The 26,813-nt window shown below is 39.3% G+C and overlaps 1 protein-coding gene across 3 annotated transcripts in view; it reads left to right on the top strand.

Annotated features, from left to right (window-relative positions):
- The window catches only part of LOC140651718 (bifunctional heparan sulfate N-deacetylase/N-sulfotransferase 3-like), a 77,920-nt gene that overhangs the window by 47,449 nt on the left and 3,658 nt on the right, over nt 1-26,813 (top strand). For 2 of the 3 annotated variants that reach the window (XM_072861542.1, XM_072861541.1), the window contains exons 7-14: nt 8,715-8,897; nt 10,945-11,041; nt 11,902-12,025; nt 15,960-16,134; nt 17,145-17,315; nt 24,401-24,510; nt 25,110-25,212; nt 26,477-26,587. In XM_072861542.1, the coding sequence (XP_072717643.1) occupies nt 8,715-8,897; nt 10,945-11,041; nt 11,902-12,025; nt 15,960-16,134; nt 17,145-17,315; nt 24,401-24,510; nt 25,110-25,212; nt 26,477-26,587 (1,074 nt within the window). Of the gene's footprint in view, nt 1-8,714; nt 8,898-10,944; nt 11,042-11,901; nt 12,026-15,959; nt 16,135-17,144; nt 17,316-24,400; nt 24,511-25,109; nt 25,213-26,476; nt 26,588-26,813 lie in introns of those variants that run through there. The other variant, XM_072861543.1, reaches the window with a different exon arrangement.

Here is a 26,813-nt window from a genome sequence, read left to right as displayed (position 1 = left end):
AAATACAGAATTAAATTTGATTGGATACTCATGCCTGTAGTAGTTGGTAAGACATGGATTCCATATAAACTTCCATGCTTTATGTAACCCTTGAAAGCAGGGAAGACTTTCACAGAGGATTGTTTTTCACACATCTCCCAGCTGGAGAGTATCCTGTACTTTTGTCATGCATATCTCTGATGCCATCTGCTTCTGTAGACAGCATGCTACACTAGATAAACAGGCCAAACACAGGACAGACCTACTAGTTGTATTCATTTTTTTTTTAATATGGAAAAGTTTACTGTTTTTCTGACTGCAAAGTTTCAATAATAAAAATAAAATTCATGAAGCAGATCAACAATATGAAATGGAGTATATCTCATCTGCTTTCTACCCGTTCTTTAGATTTTATTCCTAAAGTTTATTCCAGTTTGTTAATCTGTTTGGTTTAGTTTTCAAATGATGATGTGGAAGGTATATTTTGATTCTAAAGTCCAAGTAATCTAGTAAACCAAATTTTTCTTAATATGACTGCAACTTTGACGAGAGATATGGTCTAAAACAATATTGTATGCTTCTCCTTTTCCAGTAGCATCAGTAAAAGTTAAGGTGTCTCAGTTTAACTTTGTAGAAGGCACACATAACCCAGTCCTAAAATATCCTGTGAACTATGGAAGATACAGATCGGGAGCTTTGCTATCCTACAAGATTAATGTTTAAGGGAAAACAACGATTCATGAAAATCTTCTATATCTTTTCTGCCCCCGAGAAAAACAAACAGAACAGAATACAGTAATTGCATTACATGCACTTACATGCATGTCCTTACAAAGTACTATGTGTCTACAGATCTAAAGAAAAAGGAAAATGCCCTGTGGAGAGGAATTTGGTGAAAGCCTTCAAATGGTTGACAGGCTAACAATGAAACTAATATGTAGCCAGCTGTGTGTTCTCTGTATGGTTTACAGCAGTACTGATCAAGAGGAAAGACTGTTAATGGTTTAGGCCCTGTGTCTGATTGATCTTAAAATAATTGTAATCTTTGTATGCATTCAGGTCTAAGTATTATTTTCCTCTAATTTTTACCTCTCCCAAGTTACAGTGAGTAGAGCTGTTATTAAGCTAATTGACTTGCAGTAAGGGAGAAATTATCTCCTTTAGCACTGAAAATGAGAGGATTTATATGAGCATCAGCAGAACCTACTGTATCTTAATGTGACCCTGAGCAAGATGAATAGTCAGGCTTTGGGACTACAGAGAAAAATACAAAACCAAAGGCATTCAGGCTCAAATCTTCCCTTTCTGTCTGTACCTCTTTGCACAACCTCATATTTAATCGTACTGAGTGTGAGAGGCAGGAAAAGATGACAAATGTGTTGAGAAGCACACCGATGTGCAGGTACCTCTCTGAGCTCCAATGTGTGGGGTTCATCGTCGGCATCCCTCGGTAGGGCCATTGGGAGCATAGCCTGGGCTTGCCAGTGGGCTGGTTCAGTTTGGCAGGCTTGGCCCGCTTCACGGGTGAGAGAGAGAGGCAACAGTTTCATCTCTTCCCTGTCCTCTCACGCCCATTTTAGGAACTCATGGGAACGCCAACAATAGTTTGGGGACTTACCATGAATTGGGGTGGGGGGGAAGTCAGTTTTGCCTAGCATTTTGGTTGACTGCAAAACACAAGTATACCTTGTCTTCCTATATGTTCTTCAAAACCCACCCATAAAAGCCGGTCTGATATTTTGTGGATGGAATAGACAAAATATAAAAAACCCTAAATGAACAGGCAGCATGAAAAGACTGTGGAACAGAGGGGATTAGCTATCTAATTAGAGGTGATTCCTTGTAACAGTGTACAATAAATGCATTGAAATTGTGGGCAATAAGAAAACTTTGCCCATCTTCAAAATTCTCAAATGGAAAGTCCTGTACAGCTTTAATAGGTTTACAGCTATTAGTGGAGCAAGTCTTTTGGACAGTACTGCCAACTGGGAAATTGAGTCACAAGGGTAATGAGCAGTTTACAGAGAAAAGCAAAAAAAGTTTGTGCAACAGTCGAAAATAAACTCAGGTTTCCTGACTGTCAGATTAATAATTCAGAACTACACCAAATATGTAATTTTGTTTGATCTTATAAATCTTCCCTGGCTCCATTATATTTATAGTGGAGACACTGCTATGTAAATCAAATTCAGCTAGTTGGCTTGCTGTCTTTGCAAGTGGACAGATCCATGGCAGCTGTGAAACCAGCAGGACAGCCTCAGAACAAAAGGGAATTGCAAGCTGGAATCTCTGTGTGGTGGAACTGAACACAGCTTTTCTGGTAGCATACAGGTCTAAAAGGAATATCCTTCAACTATTAAAAATATATATGCAAGCATAGACTGCAATCTAATTCATTATTCTATCACTTTGTTAGTCCAATGGAGCAAACCCAGCTGTTGCTGAGTCTCTGAATACCTGAAACAAAACTCTTCTGAGTAACATGGAGACAATATCAGAACTGCAAACAGAGTGTGCACAATGCCAAATTAATTGGAATATAGCTGTTCTGAGAGTTAGACATACTCTTGTGGCCTGTAAACATTTGTTCAGTAGCTAAAATATCAGCAATATACTAAATTGGTAATGCATCTGCTTCTAGTGCCTAGCAGAGATCACATAATTAATTGTCAATCATAATTTAACTTCATTTTAAAGTGTTGTGCTTAATTTCATTGAGTTGGGAGGCCTCAATGCTGCCTTTTAATGTTGTTGCACAGATTGGAGGGTGACACAGTGCCTGTGACAAAAGTACCTTGATGGCTGGTTTAATGGTATGAATTTATTCAAGTTGGATTGCCTGCAATAGATTTATATATGGTTAAAAAAAAGACAGATGTGCCCAGTCCGTAAGAAATGGTTATTACCAATTTTTTCTTATACCAACTCTTCTAGTTCCAAATTTAAAATGCCAAAATAATAATACATCTGTTTAACATCGTCACTGTCACTACAAGCGTGAGTCCTCCCTCCACTTCCGTGATGCTTGCCAAAGAGGGTACAGCTCACCTCTGAACAGGGAGTCTTCTCTCTGCTCTTGGGTTACAGTCCGATCCTGACAGCTTAGTGCAGTGGTCTCCAAAGTGGGGTACGTGCACCCCAGGGGGTGTGCAAGATGATCCATTTGGGTGTGGGAACAAAATATTGGAGCTTCAGTATTAGGAGTATATAATTCATAAATAAATATACATACATTGGGGATGCATGCTCAAAATTGTTTTCCTGATAGGTGTGCACGATCAAAAAAGTTGGGAGACCACTGGCTTAGTGGACTACTGTTCTAGAGGCTTTTGTGCTTAATTTGTTTTACTCTGCTGTAGACATTGCCGCTTCTTTTCTTTCCTGCGTTATTACTGTAACTGAAATCAAATCGAAAAGTCCTCCTGATGTGGTACACCGTTAGGGAGGTATAAACAGAAAAGGAGTATGAAGAAGAATAATAGTGAGATGTAAGTGCAACCTATTAATCTGCAAAATGTTGTGTAAAATGGAGTTTGAATATGAAGCAAGGTACATTTTGCTTATCAGGATATATGGAAGGGAGTGAGAATATTTGCAGGTTGGCCAGCACAAAGATATCCACTCTGCTGCTTTCCATCAGAGCAGCTAGTCTTGCTCACCATAAATCATTTCTGTCCCCAACATACAAAGCTTCATAATTCACCCTTCCAGACCTTCACAGGGAGCTTGGTAGTAAATAAAAAAAAAAGTCTTTCCCACTATCCTTGAATGGTTCTTCTCGTCCCTGTCTTTCCAAAAATAGAGATCCCTTGACTCCAGGGGGAAGAAACCAGGAACGCAAACATGGCACAAGCCAGCAGCTGTAAGAGGGGCTTCTCACACTTGGGAATGGAAGGGAAATGTTATTCCTTTGGGAGGCAGGTGCCTCTGTTTTTGTCAGGAAAACAACAACTGCTACCAAGACTGTAGAAGCTTAGTTAGTAGTGTCCTTATTGTATAATTTGAATAGGTGCAGTATCGTAATACTGTTGATTTTGTAGTCATCAATGTTTTTTAAAATATCCAGCCTGCTAAAATAACATCCATTGCTAGAAGCTGGGTAACTTGTGGCTTTTTTTTCATTTTGTGCAAATTGTTTGTCAAGCATCTATTGTTTTCTCTGTTCTTGATACATAAATTAGATCGTGCTGGTTCATCTTCTCCTGATACACGTGATTTAATAGCAGCAACTCAATCTCGGTCTCAACTCTAATTCGTTGACCTAGAAGCTATTGCCTCTAATTGGGAAATATTGTTGTAGTAAGGAAATATGCAGCACAGAATGAGCATTCAAAAGATAAAAGCTGTTTCTCCTGAGTGCTTGTCCTCATTTCCCTACATCTCTGCAGTAACAGTCAGAATCCCAAATAAAATCAGGAATTGGGAAGGAGAGCAAAAAGAAATAGCCCTCTGCCCTTTCATTCTGGGGAATAAGGAGTGCAGAGATGCTGAGGAGAAGCTGAAAGGAGCAGGTCATACAGCTGTCTGTAAGGCGCTGTGAGAAGGCAGAGTAGAGCACCTTTGCTACTCTGATCCAAAGATGGGTGGGAGCCAGAAAGGAGCTGCTGCCCAGAGGCCAGATTTAGTCCCAAACCATCATTTTAAAAATGGTCTGCATTCCATTTCAGTTCCCTCATGAAAGATATTAAATCCTGTGGAGAGTGTGCATTGAAGTGCAACCAAGATGATAGTTTGTTTATGAGGAACAGCTAAAAAGGGTGATCCTTCTCAAACTGAGATAAAGAAAATGCTGAGATGCCCTGAAAGAAATTATATTTTAGAAGAGGGCTGGAAATAATAAAATCAAATAAGCTCCTTTTAACTGAAAGAGAGGCTAAAATGCTAGTTAGAGTAAATATAAATCCATTCACAGCTGCTTCCCTTTTGAAGAAGGAATAAAGAAATATATGAAGCTCTATTTATATTTTACAGCATTTCCCAGAGGTGCACGATTATTGAACAAACAGTGTTATTTACTAGATCTAGTCTTCTGAGATGCCCACAAAGGATTCCTTTTATATCTCCTGATCTGTGGTTTCAAGAGAATAAATCTTTAATAGCATAGCGTGCTAACTATTAGTTGGCACAGAAAGAGTAATCATTCTCATTAGTTAGAACTTGTTTGAATGAAACAGATTGTGGTATGATAGAGCAAAACAAAGCATCTGTGCTGATTTTGGCTGGGATAGAGTTAATTTTCTTTATAGTGGCTGGTATGGGGCTATGTTTTGGATTTGTGCTGGAAGCAGTGTTGATAACACAGGGATGTTTTAGTTGTTGCTAAGTAATGTTTGCACTAGTCAAGGACTTTTCAGCTCCCCATGCTCTGCCAGGCGCACGGGAAGCTGGGAGAGGGCACAGCCAAGATAGTTGATCCAAACTGGCCAAAGCGCTATTCCATACCATATGTCATCATGATCAGTATATAAAGCTGGGGAAGAAGGAGGAAGGGGGGGACATTCGGAGTGATGGCGTTTGTCTTCCCGAGTAACCGTTACGCGTCATGAAGCCCTGCTTTCCTGGAGATGGCTGAACACCTGCCTGCCCATGGGAAGCAGTGAATGAATTCCTTGCTTTGCTTTGCTTGTGTGCGCGGCTTTTGCTTTCCCTATGAAACTGTCTTTACCTCAACCCACGAGTTTTCTCACTTTTACTCTTCTCATTCTCTCCCCCACCCCACCAGGGAAGAGTGAGCGAGCAGCTGTGTGGGGCTTAGTTGCCGGCTGGGGTTAAACCACGACAGCATCATAACTCAATATGGAAGGCAAAAAGTAATAATCATGTTTTTGAAACTGCACACCTGCAAATGGAAGGGTAATGATACGAGTTTTGGTCCTTCTGCACGGCTGGGTAGGAAAGCAGGGAGATGGGTAACAACACACCACCCCTTGTAGCTGGGCCAGCACCAAGGTGAAATCCCTCAAAATGGTACTTGGATATCATTTTCTCCTTGTAGCCAGGGAACCTGGAGGATCAGCCTATACATCTCTCCCAGTGCCGTGGCTGCGTAGCTGTTGCCAACAAACTCGCAGGAATGCCCCTAGAGTAGGAGAGAGCGGCTGGCAGGTTGGCATCACGTCCTGTAAGCCACCTCTTGCAGGGATCCCTGGTGTGCAAAGCGGGACAGGATCATTCCCAGAGAAATGTAAATGCGGCCATTGCAGCATCACGCTCCTGTTAGTTACACAGGCTGCTAGCTTAGCCTGTAAAGATCTTTTGCAGCTGAAAGCAAGAGTAAGTAGTTCTCAGGTCAGTTCAGGTGAATTAGGCCCTGGATCAGCAATATTTCATTGTTCTATGAAGCACAGGATTGTAGTTTGCTAATTTTAGACAGGTAGTGGTAGTGATTTTACTAGGAATTTGTTTGCACAGTATCAACAGGAGGGGAAAAACTTTTGTTCAGATTTTCCTGGGATATAGTCTCAGCTGATCTGTAATATTTTTGATGCCATATAGAAGTAAAGGAGACCTTTTCTACAATGTGGAGTTGTATATTAGATCATGTATTTGGTTACACTAGGTATGGACTTCTTTACAAGATTTAGTCATTTATGTTTTAAACCAGCATTTGATCATCTTTCTTTTTGTTGTAAATAATTAACCATAAAGTATTTGACATAAAAAAAACCCCTGTAAAATGGGAACTAAGGTCTCGGATATATTTTTGCCCTTCATTGAAACAGTTTCATATGCTAGAAATTATTTATGATGATATGTCTGATCAATTTTTCAGCCTCCATTCTGACATTTGTAAAATTACAGTGATATTCCCTTCAGGGAAAGAATAATACATATTTTCCCCAAACTAGCAATCTTTTCAAGTTCTCTTGCTTTTTCTTCCAGGGCAGTGCTGTAGTTGTTGGCAGGTAAGGAGTTGCCAGGAGGTGAACTGACATAAATGTCAGAGATCAACCCACGTGTAGGAAAGAAAGAGGCTGTCAAGAAAACAAGTTAACCTTTTTTTACGGAAAGCCTCTGATTGTATCTTTGTTGAGAACAACATAGTCCTATGGCTGGTCTGTTCCTGCTTTGAGAACCAAAATAAAAAAGGAAACTTGAAAAGGTTGTACATTTGGCAAAATGCTTGTTATTGGTTGCCTAAAGGGGAGGGTTGGGTTTTTTTTTCAATCTCAGTCCTATCTGAAAAGAAAGATTGTATCCTAATGACTGAGCAGTGTATATCTTCTAATTTTACTTGAGTAGGACAAACTGAAGCCCTCAGCTTACTATATAAGCCAAAAGGTGTCACCAAATGACACTATTAATAAAACACGTTTTCTGTGTCCATTCACTGCAAGTAGTCTGTAGTGTTACCCTTAGGTGTTCAAAACCAGAAGTTCAATAGCTTTGAACATTTTATATCAAAGGAAGCCAGTGTTTTAAATACTCTGAAACAAAAGAATACAGCTGTAAATCCCAGTTTCTCATTCTTTTCTTTTTACTTTTTTAAATTGAAGGCTGGAATTCCTTCACAAAAGATTAACTTCAGTTCCTGAACTAATTTCAGAATTATGGTCATGATAAGCCTTTTTCTTTTTAAAGTGGCTTACATCAAGTTTTACTTTAAATAGAAATTGCCCATTCATGGCATTAGCAGATTTATTTATAAAGAGAGTCATGTTTCTAATTTTTGAATGGAAATTAATCTGGAGAATTTATCTTGGGAGAGTTCTCCTATTTTAAAAAAAACTTCAAAAAAAAATCACTGCTAGAGAGGCAAGGGTTTGCAGATTTTAGTGTAAGAACAGACTGTTTCATCAGTGAAAAATTACTTTGAAAATGGATCATTTTGCAAAACAGAGGTTTCGGTCTTCAGCCCTTCCTCAGTCCCTGAGAGACCATCCTTGCAGTCTGTATATTCCTGCTCCACTCATCAGCACAGTTTACGTGCATCCAAACATGCCCTTCCTGCGAAAAACCTTCACGGCAAGCATTGCTTCCACTGGGAGTGTGAGAGTGCATTTGGACCGAGGGATGTCGCGGGGAGGATTTATCTGAGTAGCAATTTCACAGTAAGGTGGTGGAAGAGCAAAATACAAGCAGCCTGACAACTGATGGGTATTGAGCTCTTTTTTATTATTATTTGGGAGTATTTTATGCACAATTATTTGAAAGTACTCAACCAGGTTTCAGGGTTTTTTGTTTCTTTCTGCATGTGATTCCACTGTCTGCCCAGTGCTTGCAGAATAGCTTTGCGGAAGAGGTGAGCTACTTATCCTATAAAACTTACAGCTGGAGCAACAAGATTTAAATCACAGCAATAGAGGTCAGCTGTCCTCTTGGTCTCTGACTTCTTTACTCTTCCACAAAAACAGAATTCACATTTTTAATACTGCATATGTATTCCACTTGAAGTAAAACTGTGGGTATTGTTTTTGCTGTGTCCTCCATTAAGTAAATTTACATGAAGATTATGTAAATATCGTACAACCCCAGGGTAGGATTGCATATCCTAGTTCACACAGAGCTCATAGTACCTATTCCACAATTTTCTTCATTAATTGCGTTGAGTTGACTTGAGAAGGAGGATGTAATTCAACGAAGAGCGAGGATAGTAAAATCTACGCGAATGTGATCAAAGTCTTGCAGCTCTAAATAAGAGCAAAATGCAAATTAAATTTGTATTATCTGTGGGTACACTGCCATCTAGTGATACAAAGAGTCAACGTCTGCTTTCTTTATCTTGTTTTCTAAAGATTAGCATCTTCATGACACATTTGTCTAATTACGGAAACGACCGCCTGGGGTTATACACTTTTGTGAATCTGGCCAACTTTGTTCATACCTGGACAAACCTGAAACTGCAAACTCTTCCTCCGGTTCAGCTGGCTCACAAGTATTTTGAACTATTCCCTGAGCAAAAGGACCCTCTCTGGCAGGTAGGCAGGCTTGCTGATGAAGAGATCAGAAAAAAAATCGTCTTGATGATGTTTTTTGTTCAGTTCTTTGTTTCAGTTTCTTGTAGAGAAAAGCAGTAACATTTTTAAATTTACTCGTTGGTTCCATAGAACAGCTTACTGGAGCTTCAGTGTACATGATTGTTTTCCCTGTCGCTTAAATCTCTATAGAAAGGTTGTGAAATTAATATGTATTAAGATGTATAATTAAAATTATCTTTACTTCATTTTATTTGTGACTTTACTTGCTTTTAGAAATGTAGGAAGTGCAGGAAAGGCATGTCGTGTTATTTCTCTTCTCCTTTTGGAAATAACAGGTATGAAGCATTTGACAGAGAGATGTATATGCGTATTTTAGCAATTGGCCATTAAAGAAATGAATTTTTCTTTGTGTGAGAAGAGGGCATCCAAAAAGAGAAAAGAGTATTAAGACCATGGCTACCTTAATGCTAAAACTGACTAGCCAAGTCAAAATAGATTAGATAGATCAGAAAGTTATTCACAAAAGGCTGAGAACTGCCCAAGCAAGTTTACCAGCACTTAATACATTGATGTTATCAACTCTGCTGCTTGATTATCCCGCTCTCATAAGTGAGCAAATTGAAAATATCAGGAATGTGAAGACCTGCTAAGGCTGAAGCCTGCACTGACCTTGCAGTTGACACGTCTTCAGCCCATGACCCAGCACTAAGAGCACAGTCCTTAAAGAGAAGCTACTGCACCGAGCGGTGAACGCTGTCATGTTCTCTTTGCATGCGCTCGGTGACAGTTCAGCCAATTCAGTGGAACATCTGAGTGCTATAGGTACATGTGTCCCTACAATGACAATATGTATCCCAAATATCATCCTTTTGAGGTGACTTGGTAGAAATATTCTAAGGAGCAAGCTCTACTAAATCAAACATAAAAACATATTTAAGCAAGCTTGCGTACTCAAATGTTTTCTAGCATTGGATGTTGAATTGCCAACTTAGAATCTGAGTATGAGATTGCAAATTCGGACTTAAATATCCATCTTGAAATTCATGCTGTTATTGAATAAAACATTGAACTAGGGGGAAAAAATGTCAAGAATTTTGCATAATGTTAGGAAAGAATGAATTTTAAAAATGGAAATTACTCTGTAGCCAAATGACTTGAAAAATTAGAATTACTTAGAAAATAAATTTGTAAGTAACAGTGACTAACATATACTGAATGTGGTGTCTTTTGTCTATAATGCACGTGAATCTGAATACAGTTACATTTTTCTGAGCCTAGAAGACTGGTAATTCCCTTTATCTCAGTGCAGTACTGGCAAACAACAATGTCAAACACTGTTTGCAAGTAGCATTTCTAAAACAAATTTAAACCGCTTCAGTTGTAAAGCAGCACATGAAAAAACAGGATTCAATATTATGTACTGATTTGAACTGGAGCATCAGAGTATGTATTTGTGAATGGAAATCCTTAAATTATAATTAATTTACTATTTTAGTTTAAAAACTGCAGCATGTGTAGGGTGGTAGCTGTTACAGTAATGTAAAAGAAAAAGTCAGTAATTAGATAACTCATTAGCAATTTTAAGTCTTCCTAATTTGTATGCCATTGATGAATTGATTTTGAATGAGTCCCACATCTTAAGTATGTGGGATCAAATTTGTCTTTGGCATAATTCCGCTGAACATACTGACATTTCATAGGAGAAATGATCTTGTCCCAGGGTCTGTTGGGTAGCTGGGGCAACTATATATATGTAGGAATAAGTTAGAATGAGAACTGCATTTCTTCAACATACTTGTCTCATCAAAAAAAAAAAAAACCACTTAAGAGATGCAGTTTCTGGTCTGGTTACATTGCAAATACCTTTCTGAATCACTGAAATAGTTCTTTAATACATAACATGGGTTTCTGTCATAAGGGAAAATAATATTTTCTGGTAAGAATATTTGTACATTGGTGAAAAATTGATAATTTATATAAACACAATTTGAGAACCTTATCAGGTGTGATTACCAATGATATTCTTAGTTGTTCTTCTCTGTTCTAGAATCCCTGTGATGACAAACGACACAGAGATATCTGGTCTAAAGAAAAAACCTGTGATCGATTACCAAAATTCTTGGTTGTAGGACCCCAGAAAACTGGTGAGATTTTATTGTATTTCAACAAGATAGGCTATGTGTAAGTTCAAATAATTATACTGATTAATCACTTTTTACTCAGACTGCTGCATAGAGATCTTGATTATCTAATAGAACTTTTTTATTTTCAGATATCATCCAAATATAGTTTAATAATGTAAGTTACAACAACAGACAGTACACATATTGAAAATGCAGGGTTCGGGTGTGTGTCGGATTTTTTTGGCTTTATGTCAAGATGAGTGACACTTTGATAAAGATATCAACAAGATAGACAAGATCTTGTCAAAGCGGAAGGAGGAAAGGACAGCCATTTTTTCAAATGGTGTATATTCGTAACTGCAAGTTCTTGTCTGTCCTGCAAGTGTCTTGTTTATAGAAATGTGTTCTTTCATGGCATTTATTTCAAGTCAAGAAGTTCCTAATGGGCAGTTTTAATTGCAAGGTTGCAGTAATTTATAAATTAACTTAATGGTTAATTTTCTTCTCTGTAATCAGAAAATTGCATATGTGCTTCCTTTCATCTTCACCAATCCCCAATAGCTACTGAGTGCAAGATTTTTAAATTACTTTTTGTGACAGTCTCGTAGAAACCAATAATTACTTTTAAAACAAAGTTATTTAAAGTGTGAAAAGCAGATTTCAGCATTGGCACTCTGGTTTCTGTGTTTACTATTTACAGTTCTTTAAATGTCTTCAATTTAAAAGCACAGAAAGCACAGATTCTTAGGTGACATAAATCAGCATCCCCTCACTGAAGTGAAATGGAATAAAGCTGGTTTAGTCCATCTGCAGGTATGACCCCCAAAAAAATTTGTGTATGTGTATTTTTTTTTAATCTTGGACTTTTGTCCTATTTGCAGGTACCACAGCCTTGTATTTGTTCCTGATCATGCATCCTTCCATCATTAGTAACTCCCCCAGCCCAAAAACCTTTGAGGAGGTACAGTTCTTTAATAGAAATAACTACCACAGGGGGATTGATTGGTAAGATGGGTTATTAGTATAAATATAAAAGTTTATATATTGTGACCAATACAAAAATTACATTACTGTTGGTAATGGTAACTGTTTATATATAGAGTGAGATAAAAAAATAACCTTCAGTGTCCTTCTAAAATGATAAATAAATGCAAGTGAATAACAATCTTACTACAGAATATCATAAATGCACTAACTTTTGTGAGGCTTTCTTGTAAATATCCATATAATAATATACGCAAAACAGTAACAAAATATGTATTTCTTATTACACATGCCTTTGAATTTGGAACAGTAATGGTTGTTAGTTGGATATACGGAGGCAAAAATTATGTTCCTGTTGGAAATCTTATTTCTTAAGAGAAAAACAGGTAATATCAAGGAGAGGCGTTTTTTCCTTTAAATAGGATTTAGAAATAGCAATCAGGTAAAAGGGGGACAGAAAAGCCTCTCAAAATGTTTTTCAAAGATAAGGTAATTAGGATAACATTAGTGTCTCTGTAGGGTTAGTAAGTGGTGCTAAAAGAGTATGTATCACTGCTGCCATGTTCACTATGGCTACCGGGGAATCACCGGACATAGCTACACCCAGAAGGTCATTCTTGATTTCTCTTACTTTCAGAAAGTGCTGCAGTATAAAGCACTACAAGATGAAAAGTGGTAACATGTAGTGGCTGGGGAGCACCAGTAAAAGATTACTGATATTTTGTCTTGTTTCTTTTTTTGTCCCCCAGTTTAAGGGAAAATAGTTTTCTTGCCTTTGACTTTGTATTCATCCATAAAATTAGCAGGGTGAACACCGTTACATGGTGTTAGTGCAGATATGTCAGATCCAATTTCTTTTTAAGTCACCTATTTTTTACAGAGTTATAATTGTTGCAGCAGATTCTTATTACAAAGTGTGGCGAGTGAGCCAGTTATTACCAATAGAAAGATGCCGGATGAATGACTGGAAATTAGAAAGCTGACTCCTTGCTGTGGGGACTTTTGAAGTCAGAGAAGATGACATGCAAGCAAGGTATAGGGGGTCCACACTGATGGAGACAGCCTAAGTACAGTGAGCCAGTTCTTCCACAAAATCAATGGTTTCATGTTGCTAGAAGACCACTTTGCTGCTTCTCTCATTCCTCCTGCTGTATCCACTTCCCTAACATGCAGATACAATTTGTCTGCTAGACATGTGCCAAATTACCTTCATCTTAACAGAGCACTGGTGCATAAAGCTCCCAGTGGTCAACCTGTACAGACCAAGTACATCTTTTTGACAGGTTCTCCCTCTACAGCACCCATTTGGCTATTGGTACCTCTGCGCTACACACGCCACTCACCCCTGCCAAGTTCTCACAGTTAGGTCTTGGATACTCAGAACTACACATTGATGTAGTTGCTTAGCTCTTAGATTTGCATTCTGTCTGCCAGACAAAGCTCTCAGACCTTCAGTCTGATAGTGTATTTTAATGCTGGCATGTAATGAGCTTACCAAATGGTAATTAGATACAAGGTCTCTCCTCATTAGTCCCTTAATTGGCTAGGATTCTTTCAAGGCAAGAGTATTCACAAATAACATTCGGTTCAATTTCTTTAATGGTTATGGAGAGTCAGCTTTTTCCCAGAGCTGACTGACTTAGTCCTTGTCCGACCTTACCTGTAGACCAAGGCTAACTACAGAAGCAGGAAAGGGTTCTTTCAGCCCTCGGCAACCTCAATGCTGCCGTCTTGAAAGAGGTGTAGATGTATGTCATAGTCTCCCTGTAGAGATAACAGAACAGTAAGATGAGAACTGGTTTTTCTATTCTTGAAATTAAGAAGTCTAAATAGACCAGTCATGCATTTCTTTATGTAAGCATTGTTACAGATGTCTTAGACAAGTGTCTCTAAAGCCTTCTCAGCTTTGCCCTTGTCGAGTTTAATAATTGTCTCATGATGATGTACTAAGCAAGAGTTCCGCAGTCTGTGTTCAGCAGAAATGCTGAGCTTAAACTTTATAGCCTCTTGATATCCCACCTGGTCCAATCTCTTTACCATTTTTCACTGACACCACATCAACTTCTACTTTTTTTAAATTTGCCATGTTATCTAAAGAATCAATTAACTTTTTCCCCAAATTTGGTGTAGTGCCATGTTTATGTTAAGTGTTTCCTTACAAGGTTGGAGTCCTCAATGCCTTGTATTTACTCAGTCAACTACCAGGACTTCAGTACAACAGCTTAATGACACCATGCATGATCTAGGGCAGATTTGCCTTTATAGTGCCTATTGCCTCTTTCAAAGCTGGCCTTTTTCTTTGCTGTTGATGTTCTGGTAAAACATTCTGAGGTCAGCCAGTCAGGCTGGGTCATTAGGTTCTAATGATTCTATTTGTGAGCAGAAATTGGTATAGCTTCATCATTTTCATCAAATCAGCCCTAATATTTTTGGGAAATAGAGTCCATTGTTTGTTCAATGAAGTAGTATCATATTCTCAGACATTTGCATTAGCATTAGACAGATATAAACACTTAATAAACTAGCAGGGCAGTGACAGCCTTTCATTCTGTTCTGTTTGGTTGTCCTCATATTTCAGCTTTTTTACATACAGCCTGCATGTGAGACTAGCAATAGCTATGCAGTGTTGTAGCAGAATTTTTGAGTGCAACTTTGAGCATATTACCCAGGGACCCGCCCATCCGTCACCCCTTCACATGACATCATTTAGGTTTCTCTGATACAAGGTAATCTACCAGCTGCTGCTCTTAAGACCTTGAATGAGTCCACAACTATTATTCCTTATCTAGCACATAGAAAACTGTCATTTGAAGGCCAGCCTGCTTCACTTGCACAATTCTGATGACAGGTATCCATTCATGTGCCAAAGAAGCACAAAACAATCACTTGGCAATGTTTGCTTATGTATACATAAAAGTCGTTCATAAGAATTAACTTCTCAGAATTGGGTGTCACAGATTTCAGTTTCTTACAACCACTGTGGATTCATTCCTTCTCTCTAAGTACCTTGTAATCAGTGCCTGTGTGCTAATGATCATCGTGTGAGATCCATGTCGTAAAGAAAACTGCATGTGCGTCAGTCCATTCCATCCTACCGAGTGTTCTGGCCTTGGCTGCAATGGTCACAATTTCAAAGCCAACAAGAGCATGTCATTTGTATTAGAAGTTGTTCACTTCTATGAATAGAACAAAGTCTAAGCACTGGAAGAAATTTCAGCATGATCTTCAGAAGAGGTTGTTTTAAATGGCATTTATTTTATCACATTTCCCCTTTATTCTTTTCCCCAACAATAATGAAAAGTGGTCTGGGGGCCATGGATGAAGAAGTCTGTATGTGACATAGGAGATTACTGAAAATTAACTGCAACTTCATAACGGATGAGGAAAGCTCACGAAGAAAACCAAAAGGAATACAACCCATGTTTCCACAAAAACATGACTCATAGAACACTAAGTGAAAGATGCAGTCACTGCTTAGAAACCTTACCCGATGAAGCTGTGGGGGGCTTTTTCAGTGCATCTTCCCCACATAAGCGAGCTCTTTTCTCTTTTGAGTAAAAGCAATTCTGATATGAATATCTTTTTCTGTAATTGATGTCAGCAAAAGGACAGATGTGGAAAACTCATTTTCTGCTTTTGACTTTGATAGGAGTTTGTTCTGACTGGGAAGTGAGAATTCACTGATTTTAAGAAGATACATGAATATCGTAACATTTTCATCCAGTTACCAAAAAATAGCTGCAATGTCTAGTTACATGTAGTGAGAAGAAGAAAGCTAGTACCAAGTCAAATATGATAAAAAACATAATGTAAACTTCTGTTTGCTTTCTGTTTGCTTTTATTTGGCAATTAGGCTATTATTTTAATTTATTATTCTAGAATAAAATATACTTAACAGACTTGTCAACCTTTGTGTGACTTTTAAGTAATTCTGTGAATTATGTTGCTTTCCTAGGTACATGGATTTCTTCCCCGCTCCTTCTAATGTCACCACTGACTTCCTCTTTGAGAAAAGTGCCAACTATTTCCATTCTGAGGAAGCTCCTAAGCGAGCTGCTTCCCTCATCCCCAAGGCCAAGATCATCACCATCCTCATTGACCCATCCGATCGGGCGTATTCCTGGTATCAGGTATGCACTTTGAAGAACACAGGCAGGCACAAATCAAGGTTTCAGCCTTGAATCCTCTCTGTATATCCTTTCAGTATATATGTATATAAAGGGCTTGGATAATACAAGCTTTTATTCGTCAGTCAGTGCACCATATATGATCACCCACGGGCTGAGGTATCTGTCAATGTTAACCTGAAAATCTTTCAAGGGTTAAAATACCAGAAACCACCTTTTCAAAAGTCTGCTGTAATATAAGCATGTAAAAATGCTTACTTAATTAATTTATGTAATCAGCACATACAAAAACTAGTTTATAGACACAGTTATCTAGTTCACGCTCAAAATACAAGATAGATAAAGAAATTTTTGTTCTTCTGGTCTGCAGATTTCAACAGAAATTTGGCAAAATAAACATTTTTAAAAAGATAAAATTCCAAAGAGAACAAAGTTCTTAGAACTTTTATGACATATTTTGTCTTATTTTTTGATGAGAAGTAATCACAGCCCCGAGTCTGATCCCATAGCTTACCCTGCTTTGGACAGGAGGCTTGACTAGAAACCTATTGAGATTCCTTCTGACCTGAACGATCCAATGATCCTCATAAATACCCGTGTTCAAATTTGCCTTTCTCAGTATTTACCTTGTGTAAACTAGAAAAAGAAAATATGACACTACTAGAAGCAGAGCTTCTTAGTATTTGTGTTTATTATGCCCGATTCATTTGTACAAAACCTGCCACTCAGTTTATTGAAAATAAACATTTATACATTCTGTTTTGTTATTGCTATTATCAGTCTAGCTTCTGATTTCTTTTGATACAAACAATATTTATTGATACAAACAATGTTTATCCCAGAATTTTCAATGAATTAATACAGATGAAGACTTCTTAACTTTAAGTAACTTTTAATGTAAATATCATTCATGGCAAGGTCACTAAGGCCAGGTCAGTAAGACCAACCAGTTTTGTCTTACTTTCCCAGCTTTTGTGGTCTGTAAAGTTCCAGCAACGTAACTTCTTTTACAGCATCAGCGTTCACATGAAGATCCTGCAGCTCTAAAATTCAGCTTCTATCAGGTGATCACAGCTGGACCTCGAGCCCCCTCTGAGCTCAGAGCTCTCCAAAAGAGATGCCTAGCACCTGGATGGTATGCTACCCATATTGAAAGATGGCTAACTTACTTCCCACCTTATCAGGTGAATAAGACTGTAACTTGACATCCTAATCTTATATATATAATATCCTAAAAGATTACCTTTGTAGAAGTCTTGCCTACTGAATACTGATCCTCAGGAATATCCTACATATACCAGAGCTTGTTTTCAGGCATTGATTGTGATTCTTCATAGCCATGTTCTAAGTAGTGGGTTGACGTTGCTAGGGTTGTCATGTCTTAGCACTTACAGGTGGAAGCTTCTTCTGCAAAACAAATCAGAACAAATAATCTGGAAGCTCAAGAAACATCACCGCTGCTCCTTGAACTCTCTTGTACCCTGAACTGCCTTTAACTTACAGCTGTTTTGCATTCGCTCACGCTTCATCGCTCTACGTCTGGCTTTTTGTCAGTAATGCTGAGGAAAAGAGAACCAGGCATGCAGTGCTTTACGGTCTCTTTAATATCGGATGGTCCATCAGGGTTCCCAAAAGAAAAATTGAAGGAAAATAAAGGGAAGCTGCTCCATAATATTTCTGTCTACTCTGAGTGGCAGCAAGTATCAGCTAGCATCAAGGGAAGTCAGCTGGGATATTGCCCTCCCTGCATGGGTTGAGAAGAGTTTTGGTGTCCGAATACTTTGGGGTGTAAAAAATACCTTTTCTATCTGAAATGGGGATTACCACGTGGAAATAGATGTGATCTAGTGGTTTTGTAACACCTTAATATTTAAGCATCAGTGTCTTAACCCACTTTTTGGTCCTTTGATGCAGTAATCTCCCACTGTGTCGACCTCCTTAGGCTATGATTGTAGTAGTAAATGAACCTCTACCTGTGGCAAGAGTTCACACACTGTCCCACTGCTTGATTTCAACTTACCAGATGTCTGCTGGAAATACAATACAGCAGAGAGGAAACAGTCTAGGAGGTTCCTGGAGTGTGTGGAAGATAACTTCCTGACACAGCTGGTGAGTGAGCCAACTAGGGAAGGCGTGCCGCTGGACCTGTTGTTTGTGAACAGAGAAGGACTTGTACGTGATATGACGGCTGGAGGCTGTCTTGGGCACAGCAATGTCAAAATGATAGTTTTTGATTCTTGGAGAAGGAGGAGGGTCAGCAGAACTGCTACCTTGGACTTCCAGAGGGCAGACTTTGGCCTGTTTAGGAAACTCGTTGACAGAGTCCCTTGGGAAGCAGTCCTGAAGGGCAAAGGCATCCAGGAATACTGGACATTCTTCAAGAAGGAAATATTAAAGGCACAGGAGCAGGCCGTCCCCGTGTGCTGAAAGACGAGCCAGCGAGGAAGAAGACCAGCCTGACTGAAGAGAGAGCTTTGGCTGGAACTTGGGAAAAAAAGGAGAGTTGATGACCTTTGGACAAAAGGGCAGGCAACTCAGGAAGATTACTAAGATGTTGTGAGGTTACGCAGGGAGAAAATTAGAAGGGCCAAAGCCCAACTAGAACTTAATCTGACTACTGCCGTAAAAAGACAATAAAAAATGTTTCTATAAATACATTAGCAACAAAAGGAGGGCTAAGGAGAATCTCCATCCTTTATTGGACACAGGGAGAAACATAGTGACAAAGGATGAGGAAAAGGCTGAGGTACTTAATGCCTTCTTTGCTTCAGTCTTTAATAGTAAGACCAGTTGATCTCCAGGTACCCAGCCCCCTGAGCTGGAAGACAGGGACGGGGAGCAGAATGAAGCCCCCAGAATACAGGGGGAAATGGTTAGCGACCTGCTAGACCACTCAGACACACATGAGTCTATGGGGCCGGATGGGATCCACCCAAGAGTACTGAGGGAGCTGGGAGCTGGTGGAAGTGCTCACCAAGCCGCTTTCAATCCTTTATCAGCAGTCCTGGCTAACCAGGGAGGTCCCAGTTGACTGGAGGTTAGCAAATGTGATGTCCATCTACAAGAAGGGCCAGAAGGAGCATCCAGGGAACTACAGGCCTGTCAGCCTGACCTCGGTGCTGGGGAAGGTTATGGAGCAGATTGTCTTGAGAGCCATCACGCGACATGTACGGGACAAGGAGGTGATCAGGCCCAGTCAGCATGGGTTTATGAAAGGCCAGTCCTGCTTGACTAACCTGATCTCCTTCTATGACAAGGTGACCTGCCTAGTGGATGAGGGAAAGGCTGTGGATGTTGTCTATCTAGACTTCAATAAAGCCTTTGACACTGTTTCCCACAGCATTCTCCTGGAGAAACTGGCTGCTCATGGCTTGGACGGGTGTACTCTTCACTGGGTAAAGAACTGGCTGGATGGCCGGGCCCAAAGAGTTGTGGTGAATGGAGTTTACTCCAGTTGGCGGCCGGTCACAGGCGGTGTCCCCCAGGGCTCTGTGTTGGGGCCAGTCCTGTTTAATGTCTTTATCAATGATCTGGATGAAGGGATCGAGTGCACCCTCAGTAAGTTTGCAGATGACACCAAGTTGTGGGGGAGTGTTGATCTGCTTGAGGGTAGGAAGGCTCTGCAGAGGGACCTGGACAGGCTGGATTGATGGGCTGGGGCCAACTGTATGAGGTTCAACAAGACCAAGTGCCAGGTCCTGCACTTGGGCCACAACACCCCCATGCAATGCTACAGGCTTGGGGAAGAGTGGCGGGAAAGCTGCCCAGCAGAGAAGGACCTGGGAGTGTTGGTTGACAGCTGGCTGAATATGAGCCAGCAGTGTGCCCAGGTGGCCAAGAAAGCCAATGGCATCCTGGCTTGTATCAGGAATAGTGTGGCCAGCAGGACTAGGGAAGTGATTGTTCCCCTGTACTCGGCACTGGTGAGGCCGCATCTCAAATGCTGTGTTCAGTGTTGGGCCCCTCACTACAAGAGAGACATGGAGGGGCTGGAGCGTGTCCAGAGAAGGGCAACGAAGCTGGGGAAGGGTCTGGAGCACAAGGCTGATGAGGAGTGGCTGAGGGAACTGGGGTTGTTTAGTCTGGAGAAAAGGAGGCTGAGGGGAGACCTTCTCGCTCTCTACAACTACCTGAAAGGAGGTTGAGGTGAGGTGGGTGTCAATCTCTTCTCCCAAGTAACAAGCCATAGGACAAGAGGAAACAGCCTCAAGTTGCGCCAGGGGAGGTTTAGATTGGATATTAGGAAAAATTTCTTCACTGAAAGGATGGTCAAGCACTGGAACAGGCTGCCCAGGGAAGTGGTTGAGTCACCATCCCTGGAGGTATTTAAAAGAGGTGTAGATGCAGTGCTTAGGGACATGGTTTAGTGGTGGTCTTGGTAGTGTTAGGTTTACAGTTGGACTCGATGATCTTAAAGGTCTTTTCCAACCTAAATGATTCTATGATTTTTAACACACTGCTGGCACAGTTTGGACCCATACCAAAAAGCATCTTGCCAAGCAGTTCCAGAGCACAGTTAGAAAGAGAACAAGAACCATTACCATTGGGGAGTGTGGACACAACCAATTTGGTTTTGCAGGTGAGAGAGTTTAGCAACATGGATCCAGGTCATGCTGTGCCGTTTGGCCTTGAGATAAAAAGCTGTCTCTGATCTGTTTTAGTTAGCAATATAGATAAAGCCTTTGTGTACATCAGCGTCTTTGCCATCTCGGGCATCACCAGTTTTTTAGGTGAATTCATGTTTTGCCTAACATGACTTTTCTGTAACTGTCAAAGCACTGGGTCTCTTTTGCACACTTTGTTTTTGGAAATACCTCACACATTGCTGCCCATAACAGTGCATCCACATATCAGAGCCTCTGTTGGGACTCATTCATGCACTGAAACAGTTTGGTGTGTTAGTGTTCCTCATCGTCTACGTTTGGTATGTATCACTGATCCTGAGTCCTCAAGGTATTCTTTGTGTTAAGACCAGTTTCTCTGCCTGTCTTTGAGCCTCAAAGGGTATGTGTTATTGACCCATAGGTTTCAGTACAGGTGGCACATAAGCAACCTGAAAATTGGATCTCCTTGCAAGCTTCTGTTGGCATATAACGTACAAATCATTAGCCTCCTTCTGGCCCTGTGTAAGATCAAGCCTCACCAGATGCACATCCTAAGCCCTGAACATCATGTGATATACAAGACCAGGCAGACGGTATCACATGATCGGTATCTGCTTGGTAGATTTATTTCTGGAATTGATTTTTCTGATATTAGCAGTGTGTCTGGCACTACTCCCCACCCAACATTTAAAGATTACTTTAGTTAAGGGAGGTTGGCTGCAATCTGAACCTTCTGTTTATCCAGGACTCCCTTAGCTGAGACAAGTTGGCTGGAGTCTGCACCTTCTGTTTTCCCAGCGTGTGCCAAGAAAGCTCTGATGCGTCTAGTTGGTGTTATTCTCCACATACTCTCTTTTGGGCCAGCCATGCAGACTTCATGAGATACACAATACTGTAATATCATACTTGTATGAAATTCTCTACATTATGTTTTCATTAGCTTTTCTCCAAAAGTAACCCATGAATATTGAACAGTATGCATTGTCATACAGATTTTTGCCAGATTTTACATCCCACAGTGATAGCGAAGAACCAGCCCTGGTAGCCTTATGTTTTCTCTGTAAAAGTACTAGGGAGTAACTTGCATTGCAAAAGCAACGATACACAGTAGACCATATCCAAACTAGTTAGCAAGTTCAAGGAACTGCTGAAGCATAAAACAGTTACATAAGGCAGACCTAAAGTCAGCTCAGCTTAAAAGTACAGCGTTATCTAAAAAAACGAGAGCCTTCCTTCACCAGAAGAGCTCTCACCCAGACTAGCTAAGGCTATCTATAATTTGTAATGCTGTATAAATTTGAGGGCCTCTACATGTGTGACTGAATTGAAGTCTTAATGTCCATTGTGAAGTCAGCAGGCATACAGTAAGTGGTAGAAGTAGCAACAGGAATAGGTAAGGTTCCCCTTTTCATTAGAAAAGTGGTAACAGCACACTTGTCTTACATGGCGAGAATTTGCAAATCTGAGTACTTTGCAAATTTGGGATTCAGATCTTTAGAATTTTGATTGACTTAATTTATTATCTCATAAGTCATACAAAAAGTCCTCTTTTGTCTGGCCACCAAGACAGATCTGTAGAAGTTCAGGAAGCTCATGTCTCTTAAGTTAATTTCCCACGTACAACTCATTGCTTCAATGCAGTCATACAGAAGAAAAGAGGACCTAGCATGACGAACTCCCTCATGAGCCAAAAGATACGCTCATGCACCAGCCCTATAGCAAAGCAAGCTGATTTTGCAACAGCCATTGTTAAATGGCCGGTCTGAAGCTGAAGGTCTCGGGCTGTTTCTAAGCTGTTCTCTTCTCCAAACTGTCTCTCTTGCTCCTGTCCCACCATGGTGACTTTTAGACACGAAGTAACTCATATGTAGTGGGAGAGTAGGGACTTAAACAATCTCTTCAGCTGTCAGCAATATTACAGTAAAATGATCAATACACTGTAAAGGAACTCAAAATACTTCATCAGTAGTATTTTCATTATATATGAAGCTATCTACTTTGTAAAAATTACACTATTTAATTTTTCCACCTTGCCAATACATGAATTGCCTTACATTTTGAGGAATTTCATGAAATTACATCTTCCTGAGATCAGGATATGAATAAATCAGTACAAGTCAGGAAAAATTTTGCCTCAGTTCCTTACAACCTCCCTGAAGGTTGAGAGGGAGCATTTTTGTTACCTGCTCCCTGGGAGTGTCAGGAATTGGAATGAATTTCCACTGGTAAAACTTTTTCTTACATGTCTTTTTTGGGGTTGCAGAAGTGGGAATGGCACAGATATTTATCTCTACGTGTTTTTTAAATAGTGAAGAAAAAGACCCTCACTCCTTTTCTTTCAGATGGAAATATCCCCCATGTGGGATGTTTTTTCACCTCTGTGCTATGAAGCACTTAAGGCCTGTTTTCAAAGCTTATGTCTTAGGAAAGCAGTGAGTTCATTTTTGGACTCAGGCAGTCATCATGCATCTGATTGCAAAGACTTCTGGAATGAGCTACTGCTTTCTGAACAGCCTGATACTTCCACTAATTCACATCTCTAAATCTACATGCTATATATGGGTAATTCTAAAGACTGATCTTTCAAAAGAAAATACATTTTCTCCCCTTTGATTATGCTCTGAAACCTCACAGTCTTGCAAACCTCTAAGTTTCATCCAATCCTGGAAGCAATTCATATGATTTTAGCCTCTCTGCTTGCATGGAAATGTAAAAATAAGCTTCAGCACTGCTTGCAGAAGGAGATTGTTGAACCATCTGCAAATCCATTTCCTCCCTCCTTTTCATAGTAAAGCATGATGGAAAAAGTAGAGGTGTTTCCATGACAGGAAATGAATGCTTGACTAATCCATTTGGGACCTTGCTTCTCTTCCAACAGTCACAAAGACCCAAAATTGCTGCACCATCAGTGGGTCATTCAGGCATGATACCACATTTAATAAAATTCTCTGGTAGTGTCTGTTTCCCTGAAGATTAATCTCCAGGTAAAAGGGTGGCCCTGTCTGAAGTAGCCTACTGTGAGGGTGTATATGGTCAAGCACTTGGAAAGAAGAAAAAGAAATTACCTACCGGTACCTGGCTTTCTTAGAGATGTGTTGCACATTCTGTATCTATCTACATCCCTGCCTTAAGGTCTTCGTAACATCTGCCTTTATTCATCTTCTCAAAGAAGTGTTTTTCATACAATTATGCATTGTTGTAGGGGTTTAGAAGTAAGGCATTTCACCTAACATCTACCTACTGGTTTATGTCTTTCTGGTCATCTCCAGTAACAAGCTTTTCAACATTACTGTAACATACATATATATATATATATCTGTTTGTGTCTATGAGAATTATAGGTTAATTCTCTAGACATTAATACCTTTTTTTCTTGGCTGGACAAATCTCACTCAATTTCCTGCCAATATTTCTTGTCTTTCTAGATCCTTCACTGCTATTTCTCTGTTGTCACAACAGCTTCCAATTTAATGTCATTTCAGATTTAATTAACATGCCATTTACCCTGCTCCCAAGTAATTAATGATGATGACAATTGAAACTGGACCAATTATCTTTCTCTGGGGTAGTACTCTCCATACAATGAATGAGTTTGACAGAGGTGGAAGTTTCAGCTTGAAATAATTAATTTTAACTTAAACTTCCATTTATTTTATTTGTTGTAGTTGCTAATTATTGATGGACAGCAGCTGAGAACTGACCCATCTACCGTAATGGATGAAGTACAGAAATTTCTGGGAGTCTCTCCTCATTATAATTACTCTGAAGCCCTAACGTGAGTTAATTTAATCATCATTTTCACATGTTCCTACATTCCTAAAATACCAGTTAGTCTGTAAGTAAGCTCACTGCAAAATAAAGTCTCTTGTACTTCTCCTTTGAGCTGTCAGTAGGATGCATTCTTCAATGTCTGCAAAGAATACAATTCAGGGTTAAATTTTCTGTGAATCATCCACTGAGCCAATCAATGTAGAGCTTGACTGTTACAGAAGTAGGCCTCTGACAAACAGACAAAGTAAGTATTCCTTTGTGAGAACTGCATATGAATTTTGGATTAATGGAAAGGAATTTTATTTCTATAAGTGGAACATGGAATGCTGACATGCATAAACAGAAAGATACTTAGTTTCTCTTTATTTTTGACATTAGCTGCAAGACAGATTCAACGGTATCAGTCAGGAATATAACATCCACTCTGTACATCATAAATACACATGTACACAAATCCTTTGGATTCTGACATTTAGATTTGGTTGCCCTTAAAATAAGACTGATAACCTTAGGTTTACTCTTTTGAGTCTTCAGTCTAAACTTGGGAAATGCATCCTCCTTGCAGTATCTCATAGCCTTTACACTGCAAAACATTTGTTTCAGGTTCGATTCACATAAAGGTTTCTGGTGTCAGCTCCTGGAAGAAGGAAAAACAAAGTGTCTTGGAAAGAGCAAAGGTAGAAAATACCCTCCTATGGATTCTGAGGTAAACCATTATGCTCATTGGCATTATACAGGGATTCAGTTGCTACATATGGGACACCACACAGGCAAAATCATAAGAAGGGAGAGAAGACAAAATTAAGTAGACATTAATTATTTGACTACCTTTCCCTACAAATGAAACATAAGATAGCTGTGGAGTGCATAGATATTTTCAGTTCTTTATTTCAAATGTGAATAATTTAAGTCATTAAAAGAACAACTTTTAAAACTTGGCACCCCTGAAATTCACTTGGAAACCTGTCCCCTTTACCTAAGTGACTTAAGCAGCAGAGGCTCCATAGTGCATGTTTTTTCCTCGGTCATGATCAGATATGTTAATTTGTGTCTGGTCCCTTGTCTTTGAGAGTAGTTAGACCATGACAAGTAATGCAGACTCTCATATAATGCAGTTTTAAGAGAGATTAGGATCTGTTTCTATGAATTTTATAAATGCCTTCCCCAGACAAATGCTCAAATGAAGAAATTTCCATCAAATCAAATGCTGCAGCCTGTACCCAAGGGCAGTTTAGTCTCCTATTCTAGCTGTAACTTTTATGTTTATTCTGTCCTGTATTCCCATTTCATTTAGCCTGACTAAAATGCAAATAAAAATTTACAGTTTGTAAATTTTTATATAAAATATAAATTATATAAATATAAAATATAAATTATATAAAATAAAAAGTAATACTTACAGCAGTAAGTATTAATGTGGCAAGTAAGCCAGGATTTTTTTCTCACAGTACTTAAATTATAAGTAACTTTAAATCAGTGGAATCATACTGATATAAAATCATTGGATGAGAAGGCTTTTGGCTAGAGATAAGACAAGACTGTGTTTGTTTATTGTTGTATTTTTCAACTCTAAATACTTCTGAAAATGGGGTTAATAATTGATACATGCCTACATACGAAGATATTTTAGCAGCTTTGGTTTCAATCATGCTTCAGTAAATTCAAAGTAACTACATCAGCTTCAGCCCAATTCTTAATTTACATGACTATCTGAGAGTAGAATCAGATCCTTTGCTTTGACTTCAGTGTTCATTTTGGACAAACTTTGTTTCTCTTGAAATTATTTATTACAGTTCAGCTCCTAACTGAAAAGCTTAAACTTGCATGCAGTAGATAGCATAAAACAATATAATTTGTGTAAGAGAAAGTAAAGTTTTGACACAGGTAAAACAAACTTTGAAACCTAGAATTCACAGCAACTGCCATACAGCATTTTATTAAATAAGAATATCTCCTTTTGTATCCATCAGTGCAGGGCTTTTCTGTCAAGCTACTACAGAGATCACAATGTGGAACTGTCAAAACTTCTACACAAATTGGGACAACCCCTGCCATCGTGGCTGAGACAGGAGCTACAGAAAGTAAGATAGCATTGAAAAAAAGGCTTTTTGAAACCTCTCTTCCACAGTTCGGTCATCATACCTAAAGTTTCCAGTAGCTACCAGAAGGTCTTGTAAGGTATACCTCTTCAAAAAAGGGTAAAAGATAGAAATTATTTCCATATGCTGGCATGTGGATTGTGAAAATACATGTGTTTCTTAGAGCTCTGGTGGGCCAAATCTTTCTCATAAACATTTCTGGGCCTGT

The sequence above is a fragment of the Ciconia boyciana genome, chromosome 5 (assembly GCF_034638445.1).
Source record: "Ciconia boyciana chromosome 5, ASM3463844v1, whole genome shotgun sequence".
In the NCBI taxonomy this organism is placed as follows: Eukaryota; Metazoa; Chordata; class Aves; order Ciconiiformes; family Ciconiidae; genus Ciconia; species Ciconia boyciana.
This window is presented reverse-complemented; position numbering and strand designations above follow the sequence as displayed.